The sequence below is a fragment of the Trachurus trachurus genome, assembly GCF_905171665.1.
Source record: "Trachurus trachurus genome assembly, chromosome: 9".
In the NCBI taxonomy this organism is placed as follows: domain Eukaryota; kingdom Metazoa; phylum Chordata; class Actinopteri; order Carangiformes; family Carangidae; genus Trachurus; species Trachurus trachurus.
In genome coordinates this window covers 11897938-11913584 of record NC_139895.1, presented here as the reverse complement: position 1 = coordinate 11913584, position 15647 = coordinate 11897938, and the positions used below count along the sequence as shown (strand labels likewise).

At 40.6% G+C, this 15647-nt stretch overlaps 1 protein-coding gene across 1 annotated transcript in view; it reads left to right on the top strand.

Moving 5' to 3' along the window:
• Window positions 1–14008, top strand: part of LOC310990866 (metal transporter CNNM4) — a 64924-nt gene extending 50916 nt beyond the window's left edge. The window contains exons 5-7 of the mRNA XM_083978396.1: window positions 1270–1366; window positions 9879–10057; window positions 13655–14008. Coding sequence (XP_083834522.1) covers window positions 1270–1366; window positions 9879–10057; window positions 13655–13963 — 585 coding nt within the window. The 3' untranslated portion in view covers window positions 13964–14008. The remainder of the gene's footprint in view (window positions 1–1269; window positions 1367–9878; window positions 10058–13654) is intronic.
• Window positions 14009–15647: the final 1639 nt, after the last annotated feature.

The following is a 15647-nucleotide window of genomic DNA, read 5'->3' as shown; positions in this document are numbered from 1 at the left end:
ACCCACCCACCCAATCCTCTCCATCTCCCGCTGCTCTTCCTCGTTTCTCCTCCTCATTATCACCACCATCATCATCATCATCATCATCACACTTCGTCCCCAAACTCCTCGTCTGTTTTCAAGAACTCGTAAATCTTGAATCCTGGCGTTCACACGACTGAGTGACCGAGTCCAGAATAAACACGTTGTCCTCTCTCACTAATGATGCAGCGATGCCTCAAATAATAAATAAATACTGTCACTTTGTTTTGAGCTCAGTGTCTGGCGCCCCCTACAGGCCGAGCAGCGTCACGTCATGTGTATGTGACTGAAAACTGAAAACTGTCCACATTAGTCAATCATCTGCAACTATTTTTTTAAACAGTAGCTCTGTTGTTTTCCATTTTTACAGATTTTTATCTGATTTTATTTCATTTATTCTATTATTATTATCATATTTTCTTTCAGGGCTAATTGTTCCTAGCTGATTATGGTTCTATGCTTTTATCCTGACTGTTTTATCTCACACTGTAAAACAGATCAGGTCTCTGGTTTTATGTTTTTTGTTCTGCTATACAAAAAAGGTTTATTATTATTATTTCAATAATCACATAATTGCATTAGTGATTAGTAAATGTACAAAGATTAATTGACAAATAATTGATTTTTGTCAGAATTTATTGTTTTTAGTGATGATTCATAACAGAAAACTGAATATCTGTGTTTTTAAACTGACATTTAAAGACAACACCTTCGGCATTTTTCATATTTTTGACATTCATAGACAAAACAATGAGTTGATTTATATATTTATTTATTTTTGTAGATTGGACAGTACATACTCATGAAAATTAAAAATGTAAATATGTCAGATTGTAGCCGCCTGGCTAGTTTCTCTTGTCCCATTGGCAGGCAGTTATTGGATGAAAAAAAAGACAGACAGATTCAAACAGACTTACAACAACAGACTATTAAACCATAAAAGAAGAACAATATGGTGGTTGTATTGCATAATGCCGTAATAAAAGGTGCTGGATTGCCACTGTATTGCAGACTGCCAAGTAGTAAAGTGCTAAATTGTACAGTTAAGCAATAGATTGTATTGGTTCTAGTTAATTGATGTTTTAGTTGAAGAAACTGAAAAGAAATATCAACTTTAAAGTAAATATAAAGCAGAGAATAGAGAATTATCTAATGTTTGCAGGTGATATTGTTCCTGCTGCAGCTGTAAAAACTTTCCTTCAACATATAACAACATAACATAAAGTTTGTTTCTGTTGTTTCCTCCAGGGACGAGTGGAGGTGGAGGCCGGCAACGAGAACATGAAGTTTGAGACCGGACCTTTCTCTTTCTACGGCGTCATGGCGCTCAGTGCTCCCACGCTGGGTGAGTCCAAACCCTCCTCCTCATTATTTAACAGTGCGCTGTTAATGACTCTACTGGGGTTAGATGAGTATTTGCTGATTTATTGTCCCAGTTTTAATTAATTGCCTCTGCTGCCACCTGGTGGTAAAATGTGACGTCATTTTCCAGGATTGTTAATCGAACTTTCTAGCAATCATGATTTTTTTTTTAATGCATAAAGCTTCTTCAGGAACATCAATAAACCAGTAACAGTTAACACGAATGGATGAAATGCATAAAATAATTCAAGAAAATTACATTACAGCTCAATACAAAAAAAAGAAGTAATAAAGTAAAAAGCGTCACAATGTGTGACTTCAAGTTTCACCTGCTGAAATAATTTGTATTAATATTAAGTCCATCACATTACTTTGCATTTTATACTTTGCTGCATGTAATGAATAACTGAGCACATGTCAGTGAGGTCACCTTCAGCCTGTGAATCATTACAGCTTCTGTGTCAAACTGATTGTTCTGATCAATAACTGTTTATATCTTGATAATAAATTATAATTTTGCAGTTAAGTCACTGACAATGAGCTGAAAAAACACACTAATTAAACTTATTTAACTTCAGCTTCAATCATTGAAACTTTATTGCCACTTCTCACATGAAACGTGTCTCACATGTGTGGAATTTCCTGGTTAAACAGCTCAGTGATTTATTTACCTGTGTACACACTTAAATACACACACACACACACACACACACACACACACACACACGTTATCATGTAATCCACAGTATTTGTTCAGAAACACTCAGAGCAGCAGGTGGGTCGACCTCTGAGATCTGAAAAGGTTTTTAGGTTTTTTTTTTTTTAACAGAACAAACTCAGGTGAAGTTGTCTGGTTTTAACTGGTGTTAAAACTTTAAATCTCCATGGAAACAGTTAACCTCAGACACAGACACGCACACACACTTCCCTCAACCTTTAAAGAAGAGACAGGTTTGTTGGTCTGGGTTCACTGAGGACGAGGGGAGGAGTCCTGAGCTGGACGGGGAGGAGTCCAACACACACACACACACACACACACACACACACACACACACACACACACACACACACACACACACACACACACACACACACACACACACACACACACACACACACACACACACACACTGTCTCTCCCTTAGATATAAAAGTGTGTCTTTTCTGTCAGTTTTGTGTTTGTGTTGTTGACGTTCATGTCTTCACTCGTCTCTCAGCTTCACTGTGTCTCTCACCGATCTGTCTTCTCCTCAAGCTCCGACTCTCTCTCTCTCTAGAGGTGACAGATGTGGCCAAATAGAGGGGACAGATGTGGCCAAATAGAGGGGAGAGATGTGGCCAAATAGAGGGGAGAGATGTGGCCAAATAGAGGGGACAGATGTGGCCAAATAGAGGTAACAGATGTGGCCAAATAGAGGTAACAGATGTGGCCAAATAGAGGGGAGAGATGTGGCCAAATAGAGGGGACAGATGTGGCCAAATAGAGGGGAGAGATGTGGCCAAATAGAGGGGACAGATATGGCCAAATAGAGGTAACAGATGTGGCCAAATAGAGGTAACAGATGTGGCCAAATAGAGAGGACAGATGTGGCCAAATAGAGGGGAGAGATGTGGCCAAATAGAGGGGAGAGATGTGGCCAAATAGAGGGGACAGATGTGGCCAACAGAGGGGCCAGATGTGGCCAAATAGAGGGGACAGGTGTGGCCAAATAGAGGGGAGAGATGCAGCCAATAGAGAGGACAGATGTGGCCAATAGAGGAGACAGATGTGGCCAAATAGAGGGGAGAGATGTGGCCAACAGAGGGGCCAGATGTGGCCAAATGGAGGGGACAGATGTGGCCAATAGAGGGGAGAGATGCGGCCAAATACAGTGGACAGATGTGGCCAAATAGAGGAGACAGATGTGGCCAAATAGAGGAGACAGATGTGGCCAAATAGAGGGGACAGATGTGGCCAAATAGAGGAGACAGTTGTGGCCAAATAGAGGAGACAGATGTGGCCAAATAGAGGGGACAGATGTGGCCAAATAGAGTGGACAGATGTGGCCAAATAGAGAGGACAGATGTGGCCAATAGAGGGGACAGATGTGGCCAAATAGAGGGGACAGATGTGGCCAAATAGAGGTAACAGATGTGGCCAAATAGAGGTGACAGATGTGGCCAAATAGAGGGGACAGATGTGGCCAAATAGAGGTAACAGATGTGGCCAAATAGAGGGGACTGATGTGGCCAAATAGAGGGGACTGATGTGGCCAAATAGAGGGGACAGATGTGGCCAAATAGAGGGGACAGATGTGGCCAACAGATACCTGATTTGACAGATGTTGGCAGATGTGGGGGGTGGTCTCTCCTGTATGAACAGTTTAACATCACATAGACGTTCAGTGTCGTCTGGTCCCGGCTTCTCTCTGTCTCTCTCTTTCATCCTGACGCTCAGCTGCAGACTCTTTCATGTGCTTCAGGTGGAGAGCGAGACGTGTGAAGCATCATATTTTCACTCTACATCCATCCATCCCTCCCTCCTTCCATCCTACCCTCCCTCCTTCCTTCCTTCCTTCCCTCCTTCTCACCTTCCTTCTGCCTCATTCACACGTTTCATCCCAACAGCAACAGCTCTGTAACGAAAACAACCTGAGATTCACTTTGCTTTTCGAGCAGTTGAACCTGACGTGGAAGTTCCTCCATCCTGTTTTTGCATGTCGACAACACCCGAGTCTGTCTCCCACTGTCTGACTTACTCTCCCTCCATCCTTCCTTCCTTCCCTCCTTTCTTCCCTCCCTCCCTCCTTCCTCTCCTCTGTCCCATCGATCAACTCCTCATTCCCTCCCTTCCTTCTCTCCTCTCAGTGGCTGCACCTCGTCCTCGCCACCTCTCCTTTAAGAGGTTTTCTCTGTTCTCTCGGTTGCCAGGTAAACTCCGGCATGTCTGGGTCCTTTTAACACCGAGGGCGGGTGGGGGCCGGGGGGCCGGGGGGTCGAGGGGTCGGGGGTCGAGGCTCTTGATTCGGCATTTGCAGCCTAGAATTTTTTTCACCATGTAGACGTAGAAATCTGCTGAGTTTTAAATCACCACCTGATGAACGAAGACTGAAAACTGCTCCTCCACAGCTCTCGTAAGAGTTGCAGCAATGAATTATGGGATTGCAAACAGATGTGCAGCAGTTTTCTTCTTCACATGATTCAGTGTGGATTTATACCCTCTACGGAAAGAAAAGAGTCACACGGTGACGAATTTTGGCAAATACGCTCTAAGACGACCGCATTTACACCTGGTTTTTAATCAGTCACCATTTAATGTGCAGGTGAAGAAGTTCATAACACAGAAAGTTTGTGTTGCAATCAATCAAATACCCTCGATTTATTAAACTTTGGTGAAATGATGGTCTTGGCCGAGAGGTAAGGAGTCAAAATACAGTAGATTATGTTTAAGGAGTTACACATTTTTTTCCACATGAGGGCGCTCTCAAGTTTAGTTTCCAGCTGTGAAACTTCCTCTTTTCTCCTCTGTGCATATCAGAGCTGAGCAACTTCAGTAAATTAGAATTATTATTCATCAATCTGGATTAATCATTTAATACTTTTCATAGGAACTATAGGTCTATTTTCAGTGTTGAAGGGAAGATTTGCAGGTTGTAATACTGTAGTTTTCTTTGCCAGTGGACTCTATATATGTTTCAGAATAACCAAACACTGAATAACAAAATAAACTAATTTAGGATATCCTTATTGAAAGTGTTTGTGTAAAGTCCTGCAGAGATGAAACAAATTTAGCCAATTCTTGTTGAGTTCACTCACAACCTTGTTTATATTTTCATCCTGTACTAGACCAGGGGTGTCAAACTCATTTTAGTTCAGGGGTCACACAGCGCAATTTGATCTCAAGTGGGCCGGACCAGTAAAATAACAACATGATCACCTATAAACAACGAGAACTTTAATGTTTTAGTGGAGTTTGTACATTATTAAGTTGTTTACAGTTTATGAACTGTCCTTTTACAAAACATTATTATTAACAACTGGACATTTCTTGAGAAAGATATGTTGCAATTTCAACAATATCGTGCCTCTTTTGTCTTCTATGTCATTTTCACACTTGGAGAATTCTCTGGTGGGTGATGTAGCCTTTTGTTGTTGTGGGATGCTGATTGCTGCCGTTCCCACTGGATTTCGAGTAATCAAGGAACTTCATAACTTCAGACTTTACCCTCTAAAGTTCCTGACCTTTTGGAAAGTACGAACTCCTGACTGAGGACTTTTTAAGAGCGTAGAGCAAATACCTCAGAATTTAACATAAACACTGGTTTCCGAAGTTAGAAATTTACTCAGTTCCTCAAAAGTTTCCTGGTTCCTGGTCGTAGCTCCTGCGGCTGACTGTCGAGAAATTCTTGAGACAATGATTCAGGAGATTCCTTAGATCACGTAACTCCTGCTAGAGATCTATGTAGTAGTTTTTTTTAATATCCAGTGTCGTCAGGATAAGAAGAACCATGATGCAGCACTGAACCAACAGTGCACTGAGGTATGAGCAGATGGATGCACAGAAAAGCACAGGCGGGTGAAAGGACACCGGTCGTCAAAGAGCGTATTTGCCAAAAAAAAGAAAAGAAAACGTCAGCAGAGTTGGTCGCACACGTGGGGAACAAACGATGACGATGATGATGATGATGATCACTTCCTCTAAGATATAAAAAAGGGAGAAGGACGGGACAACATCACGAGACACCCAGATGGGACTCGAAGCCCCTCGAGGGGTTCAAGCCGTCCACTGTGCAGCTTCGACTCCGGCTGCAGCTTCATATCTTCATCAGATGCAGCCCAGATGTGTTTTTTTGCTTCTTCTCTGGGTCGTTGTTGTCCCGTCCCTCCTCGCTGTCCAGAGACATCACAAACTCTAGTTGTATTAGATAGAGAAATATAGACTGTAGTTTTTAGTTCCTTTATTAGAGCACAATAAACTGTAGAACCAGTATCTTTTCCTCCACTTAATCACCAGCGCCCAGCTCCAAATGTCGTCGTTTGGACCTGGGTCCCATCGTCCACCTTAGAAGCTTAGAAGACACTAACTCACTCAGCGGCAGCACCAGATCACACGCTGAGGTTTTGATTTAAATCCTGCTCAGATTTATTTTTTAAAGCGTTGACGATCCAGTGGGAAACTTTTCTATGAAATTATATTCAATTGTTATTATTTTTTTTTTATTATTAGCATCAATAAGTATTTAAATGTATCAGTATCTGAGATTACATATTTAGCGTGTATTAAATGGTTTATTTAACACTCATATATAAGTATTGTAATCAAATCACAAGTTGACAATAATAATAATAATAATAATAATGCACAATAATTAACAGGTACATGCATTACAAACCAATTATTTGATAGAATAGAATAGAATAGAATAGAATAGATGTTTTTATTGTCACTCAAACATTACATCAAGAAATATTGCAGAACAAAATTATGTTTGCATAATCACAATAAAACAAATAGAAGAAAATAAGCAGCTTATAAGAAAAAAATTATTGATCATTGATCAGTGATAAATAGGGGAACTTTGATAAAAAATGCTCCTAAGCTTTTGTCATGTATTTCCCTCAACAACTGAAACAGAGGCAGTTTCAATAAGTCAGAGGACAAATATGTGTTTGCGTGATTCGACAAGATGTTTAATGTGACGGAAGCTGAGAAAATGGAAAATCCCCACTCAGCCATACATTTAGCTTTTTTTTTTTTTTTGCAAAGAGTAAACCAGTGAGCACTCTCTGCTCTCAGAGAGATGTGACCAACAAAATGAATGACAATTTAATAATAATACATATATTTAGGTTTAATTTGGACTATGCTATCATTTGTCAGATTGAAGTCCTAAACTTGGGGGAAAAAAACAATTGTTGCTGACTTATTTAATTTGTAAATTTTCAAATTATATATACAGTACAGCTCTGGAAAATTTTAGAGAGATTAAGGGACACTCCAAGTTTTTGCTAATCAATCAGCATTTATACGTGTATGGCAGCCGTCCATTCCAGTGATTGTTGAATTTCAGCATAAGGACACCTCACTCTACTGAATGAGTCACTGATTACAGTTGGTGTTCTCCTGAACCAAACCATATTAATGAGGAAGAGTATAAAAAACACTGCTGTGATTAAAAATTGGGGTTATTCCACCAATGTTGATTTTTGAACTCTTTCTAAGTTGAAACAAAATTTAAAAAAATAGTGTTGTGTTGTTTAAAAGTGAATATGAACCTGTTTTCTTTGCATTATTATTATTCCAGATGTGAATAACACTGCATCTTTTTTTGTTATTTTGACCTCTTTGTCCAGTAATTTTTGGCAAATAAAGGCTCCAAATGACAATAAACTTATTTTGAATTTGGGAGAAATGTTGACATTAGTTTTATAATATAAAACAAAAGTGTTTTGTTTTACACCCATACTTATAAATAGTAAAACCAGAGAAACTGATCATTTTCAGAGTTTGTGTATATATATAATTGTATTATCTCAAGGCAAAATTAGTCAATATTCTTTACAACAATATTACAAACAGTAGCAGACAGACACCTCAGACAGATCAGGACTAAATCATCACTGAGTCACGTAGGTAAAAAAAAAAAAAAAAAGAGAGAGAAATTTACACAGAAAGACATTTTCATAAAGGAAAATTCCCCACTGGATCTCAACGCTGTTGAATATTGAGATGATACTGAAGACTCCTTCATGACTAAGTGAAATCTAACCACTAACGGAGACAATGATCCGTAGATAACTGAGGATATTAACTTGTAGTCGGCTGAATTCTGTGAACGCTAACTCACTTGACGTGTCCAGGTAAAACAGTTTCCTATGACTCACTGAGGCCGGCTGCAGGACGACTCACGCCGACTGGTAATAACACACAGCTGGGTACGAGCCTGCGTCGATAGCGTGTGTGTGTATCTGTGTGCGTGTGTGTGTCTGGATGAAAGCAGCATGCCATGATTAATAAATTTAAACTGTCTGCTGAATTGAAGCACTTGGATGTGTTTAGTCATCGTGGTTTCACTTTGTCGGAGCAGAGGTGGAAATATACCAAGCAGGAAATGTCTTAAGGCTTCGGCTTAATTATCTCTTATCAAGTATTTTAATCACTGTGACTCAACAGGTGAAGGAGGTGATGACTCGACCTGCTCCTTCTACAGCCGCCGTCGCAGTGTTTTTTTTATTTATTTTTTTCTTGGATGTTGTCGTTTGTTAAAAAAAAAAATCCAGAAAATGATGGAAAAGAAAATTTGAGTTTATTTTTATTTTCATATTTGCAGCTTCGACACTTTCACACCCGGCCCTTTTTTAGAGACGCACACATTTTTAACGTGCCAATTGTTTATTCTGCAGAACAAAAAACAAAACAAATCAGCAGCTCTTTATTATTAGTTATTGTCGATCAATTCTGGCTTCTTTGAACTAGACTATTTTATACTTTTCTCTGTTGGTATTTGTTATGAAGGCAAAATGTGTCGTTTGTAATCTTTAACACAATTAACGGATGAGGAAAGAAAATAATTATCAGATAATTTATTGATAATGAAAAGAGGAAAACAGAATCTAATCTAAATCTAATCTGTCATTATATTGTAAACAAACTTTCCCAGTCTGATAGATATAAGTCTACTTATAACTGTAACACTTGGCACAATGTAAATATTATTATATATAATTAATTACATTGTTTATAATTGAATGTAATCCAGTTGTAATAGATAAAAGGTCTTTTTTAAGTGAACGTCAGCAATTCTTTTTGACTTTTTGATATTATTCCAACTGTATTTTCCTATATTCTGGCTCATTGTGTGTTTTAATTCCACACACACACACACACACACATGAACAAACACATTAAACGTTGGGTGTTAAAAGGTCGAAGTTCAGCGCTCGGCCTCCTCTGCTCCGCCTCCGTCGATGCTTTCTCTGAAGACGCTTTCAGGTCGGTTGGTGTTGGCCGTCTTTTAAAAAAAGAAAAAAAAAAAAACACAAACTGAGTCGCTGCATATTTTTGAATTTTCTTTGTGAGTCACTGTCTGTGTGTGCGTGTGTGAGCGTGTGTCGGTGAACCGCAGAGGGTGTGTGTGTGTGTGTGTGTGTGAGCGGACGGTCGTGAGTTTAAGTTTGTGCCTTTTTCTGTGGATGATGATGTAACTTGGACTTTAACTCTTGTAACTCTCTCCCTCTCACAGATTGAATGTAACGTTTGCGTAGAAGTCACTTTGTGCATCGTTCACAACCTCGTGTGTCACTAATTAGTCGTGTTCATTCATCATTAACCTGCATTTGACCCCCACACGCTGCATCTTGTGGCCTCGACGTGCACCAGAAACCGTAGAGTTTAAACCCCCGACGACAAAAAGCTGCAGCTTGTCAGACGTTCATCACACATGTCTGCAAACATGAACTGTTACTAATATGCCTTTCCTCTCTGTGTGTGTGTGTGTGTGTGTGTATGTTAGCAGAGTTTCGTTCGCCGTCGCACGTCAGCGGGCTGAACCGGACGGCGTCTCTGAGCGGAGCCGACCGGACCGAGTCCCTGTCCATCAGCGGCAGCAACAGTCAGCTCAACAACAGCATCCCCTCGCAGCAGTACACGCCAGACTTCTACGTCCGGGCCCTCACCGACCTGCAGTTCGTCAAGGTCGGTCACGTGACGTCACACACACACACACACACACACAGACACACATATAAAAAACCACCAATCTGCTTCATCTCTTCATCTCTCTGCACTGCACACAGTTTCTGCTGCCTCCAAACGGCCAAAATAATCTGTTATTGTTATGGTACGCATTATCATGCCAGTGGGGGAAAAAATGTTTGGAGTGTTTTTATGTCTCAAAATAGACTAAATAAACATAATCTAAAGAATTTTTTTTTAATTATTTATTTTTGGAAGTTTTTGGGATTTGTTGCCTGTAGGCAACTTTGTACCATTACGGTTCATCATATACTGTATTAGAAACACCAGTCTCTGTAGACTTTCACCTTCACTGGCCTCATCCGAATTCTCATTCTCATCTTCCTCATCATCATCATAATAGCCTGATGTTTATTTTACTGCATCCAAAATCAAATTTATTAAGGATAAAAAACAAAATTATGATGAATTATATGTTTTTGAACATTATATTTACACTTTAACACACACTACCATAGTCTCATAATGCAATGTTGATTCCATAATGGTCCACTGTCGCCTCAAGGCAACATTGCAATTTTCTATAATGGTACGTTGTTGCTTTCGGGCAACAGGTGCATTTTAACAAGTTTCCATTATTTAATAAGTAACTAAATTGCATGGAACTATTAAAAATTAAACTTTACTAATCTATTAGTGTAAATATATTTTTTTCCAGATAAAAAAGGGCCAGGAAGTTATGTTTTCAGACCGTTTTAGTGGAGCAAAATGGCAAACCTGTTTCCTTTGAAAAAGTCTGCAAAAAAGGGTTTCAGTATGGCTTCTTGAAAGTCATGTGATAAATTAAAGCATTGTTATTGGTTCTCTAAGGTCTCCTCTCTCTTTTTTTAAAGTATTACAGCATTAAATGGGATGAATTGTGGAGATGTGACAGGCCAAAAAGTGGTATGTTGCCTGAGGGCAACATGGTACCATAGAGGGTTAGGAAAAGATCAGCCAAGATGAGATGGGATAAACTTTATATAGTAATAAATAAAACACGATTGCACATCAGTTTTATTGCACGTGTCCATTTACATCATGAAAAACCAGGACAGAGGCACATTTACAGTAATAGTAATTAATTAGCGCCACTTTAGACAATAAAAAACAGTAACAACAATGGCACCTCCTCATTCCAGCTTTGGTGTTGTTGAGGAATTTAATGGACAAAGGAGTTTGTCTCTGGTATTCAAGGTGAGGAGAATGAGTCTGAAATTTATTTTTGTAATTGATTATGGTCTGTTGAAAAAGGCTTGAAGACTGGGATGTTGGCGGACTCCCATGATCAGCTGTATGAATAAGATAAGATAAGACAAGACAAGGTATGATTAAAAAAGATGAAGGAACAAAATACATTACTCATGTCCAGCGGCTAAAAATAGACCCTATAATACAAAATAATAATAATAACCTATAACTAGCCTAAGAGTAAATAGAAATAGACACACAGTGTAAACTCACAGCAATGAGTTCATAAGCCGCAAACTTCATGAGGAAATTTACATGAATCAGCAGCTTAAACATACATTCAATGTGGAACTATGACATAACTGTGAACATTATAAACACGAAGTGGATAAGAATGGGTCTTATATGGCACCAGGGATAATATTATTGCTCAGCAACATGTACAGTATACATATAAAATCAGAGCTCTATTATTACTATATTATTTATATTAAACTGGTTGTAATAGCTGCTAAATTGTATAATGTGATTTTTCCATGTGTAGTTTGGTTATAAAGCAGCTCTAGGTTCTATATTAAAGCAGATATCAGCTTCACGGCCGTTTCGGCTAATGCTGCGTTCAAGGCAGGCTTTTGAAACCGTAAGTTACAGCTTCAAGTCACAACTACGACTTGGTAGCGTTCCAGGTAACCCGTAGCTCGTGTTTTTACCATCCTGTTGTCTGTGAAAGTTCCCTATAACGGCCACTCGTAACTTCCGACCCGTGAACTCGTACCAGATCGAACTGGTATGACTTCACAGGAAGGAAAAACACAAAGTACGAGTTTCTTTGAACGCACCATGAGTTAGCAGCCCCCGCCCTTGTCAGGCATCAATTGGTCCTCGTGCTACGTCACCACATTCACGCGCATCCCTTGGCTGCACACACAGCCCTTCATGCCGTTCTCTCTCCTCATTGGATAACACTTGTATCCCACAAGGAAAATTTTCTCCTCGGGTTACAGCAGAGCAGAGTGACGGAGAGACTCGTGTTTAGGCTGAAATACTTCATGTAAGTGATTGCTGACGGAAAATAGGACTATTTAGGACTTATATTAACAAAAACATTTCACTGATATCTGCTTTAATACCGTGACACTATTAGAGAAATGCACACAGCCTGTATTCAGAAACGTGTTGCCTTAAAACCAGCCGTCAGGACTTCCTGTGACTTTGTGATGTCACAACGAAGCAGCCACCCTAAGCCCCGCCCCCTCAACACCATTCAACAACTTGCATGATCGGTTTCTCTGAGTGTTTTATTCTGAAATCTGCTTTATTTTTATTGAATCACTTATTAACCCTCAGGTGCCCCTTCAGCCTTTTTCAATTTTTACCCCTTGACAAAATTTTCAACTTGTAGTAAGAGACATTTAGACATCAGTTACTCCAAAAATTTTTGTGATACATATAAGGCTGGATCTTGACCTATCATAATGGGTTACAAAATTTTTTAACCCCTTCCTGGCCTGTTGTTGTTGCAGCAACAACACATGAGTTCTCTATTTTCATTTATTTTTAGAATTTTTATTTTTTTATTTTTTTATTCTTTATTCCAGTCTGTATTATATTCTGAAGGTTTTTTTTCTGAGTGGATTGTTGATATATCATTCATACAACATTTTATTCATATGCATATGGCGAAATATGATTTTTTGTACGGTATTGACAGTATTTTCTCATTTACAGAGTGATAAAAAGAGATATCCAAAATTCCTTCGGGGAAAACTTTAGACACAAATATGTCAACAAAATAAAAAAAGAATTTTGAAAATAGCTTTATCCATTTCAGTTCTGTAAATGTAAATGTAAATGTAAATAAATCAGTGCATATTTCATTAGATATTGCCTCATTTACATATTTAAACATAAAATTTCAGAAAACTTGTAATACAAAAAATATTTGTCTAAATGTGAGTAATAAAATTGGAACGTTACATGGTGATACCTGTTAGTTAAATTTTTTTTTCAAAAATACATTGAAAACCCCATAGGCGGAGGTGGACATTTCCGTCCGACGAAGGATCCTTAACGTGTTTATTTTTCATTACGAGCCCAAAAATTGGACTATCATTCTGAAATTTGGGACATTCAGAGGTGACCCAAAAATACACCTCCTTGCCAAAAAGCCCCAGTGACCTTTCCTTTGACCGTGGGGGGGTAGGATAGAGTGCCAGGTGGACAAAAATGTCCAGGGGTCATCTGAGGGTTAAACAGTCAGCCAATCAGAAGAGAGCGACTCAGAGCCTCCTCCTCTCTTCTGATTGGCTGTCACCGACCTTTTGTTCCTGGAGCAAAAACTAAAACGCCGTCTTTCTCTCCCTGTAGATCACACGGTCTCAGTACCAGAACGGCCTGATGGCGTCTCGCCTGGACAGCACGCCTCAGTCCCCGGAGAGCGGCCACAACGCGTCGCGCCTGGATCAGACCACTCCCCCCGCCACCACCACCATCACCACCGTCACCGCCGGCAACACCAACAACGCCAACCCCTTCGCCACCATCACAGACCTGGGCGCCGCCGACTCCACCACCCCGACGGAGAACGGCCCCGACGAGACGACGCTGCTCCTCCTCAACGAGCAGAACTCACCGCACACAGCCAACCACCACAGCCAGATGGAGAACAGCATCTGACCCCCCACGCACCCACCTGACCCCCCCAAAACCCCCCCAAACCCCCGCCCAACGCCTCCCTCCTCGCCGCCGCCGGATCGTGGAGCGTTTGCATGTATGCACTGTCTGCTGGGGAGGGGAGGAGTGTACGTATGAGTGTATGTGAGTGAGTATGAGTGTGTGTGTGTGTGTGAATGCAAACACATGCCAGGCCCAAAGAGACAAGCTGTATGCGTGCCGTGCATGTTGTGTAAATATGCAAACGTTACACAAAACACACATATACACACACGCACACACACACAAACACATGTACCAAAGTGTATTGTGGGAACTCGCCTCCACTTTTCAACACCAAACCCAAAAATCAGCCAGTTCATCATTGAAAACAAAGAAAATCTGCATATGTGTGTGTGTGTGTGTGTGTGTGTCTGTGTGTGAATGCAGACACATGCCAGGCCCAAAGAGACAAGCCATGTGCGTGCATGTTGTGTATACAGTATATGCAAGAGTTACACAAAACACACATATACACACAGACACACAAACACATGCACCAAAGTGTGTTGTGGGAACTCGCCTCCACTTTTCAACACCAAACCCAAAAATCAGCCAGTTTATCATTGAAAACAATGAAAATCTGCATGTTTGTGTGTTTGTGTACTTGTATAGCTATACATGTGAGGACCAGTTTGAGTTTTAAACCATCAGAGTGAGGACATTTTGGGAAAGTGAGGACATTTTGGCCAGTTCTCACTTTCTCAGACCCCTTCCGAGGGCTGACTTATAAAGAACTAGGTAATTATAAGGTTTAAGTGATATGAGGTTAAGAGTGATGGTTAAGGTTAGGCATTTGTTTGGGATGGTTAAGGTTAGGGTAAGGGGCTAGGAGGAAATACATTATGTCAATGAGTTTTCTCACAAAGATAGCCATACAAACATGTGTGTGTGTGTCTGTGTGTGTTTGTGTGTATGTGTGTGTTTGTGTGTGTGTGTCTGTGTGTGTTTGTGTGTATGTGTGTGTTTGTGTGTGTGTGTGTGTGTGTGTGTGTGCGCGCGCTCCTTGTTTGTTATCTGCCGACAGAAGATCGGATGGACGTGCGTGTCTGGACCAGGAAGCTCTTCCCGCTCGTTCTGAGGCCTCGCCCCTGTGTTTGTGTGTTTTTACATCTGTGTGTGTGTGTGTGTGTGTGTGTGTGTGTGTGTGTGTGTGTGTGTGTGTGTGTGTGTGTGTGTGTGTGTGTGTGTGTGTGTGTGTGTGTGTGTGTGTGTGTGTGTGTGTGTGTGTGTACCTCCAATTCACTGTCCCTAATCAGAGACTCAGGGAGACTCCCCCCCCTCCTCCCCCTCTTCCACCTCCAGTACATACATGCAAGTCGTACAACGCCTCAACACCAACACCACCGCTGCTGCTGCTGCTGCTGCATGTGTCGCAGGCTGCGTCCTCCTCCTCCTCCTCCTCCTCCTCCTCCTCCTCCTCCTCTTCCTCGCCATCCATACAGCTAGAAGACAAAGACGACCCGAGCATGTCAGCGGAGCTCCGACAAAGTAATATATGTTCCGTAGAAATTTATATAGCGACGTATTTATTGATGAAAACCTGTGTGAGACGGACACACGAGACTCCTACTGACTCTTTTTCTGTTTTGTTTTCCTTTTTTTTTTTTTTTTTTTAATGTGGGTGGGGCTGCGGGTGGGGGTCTGG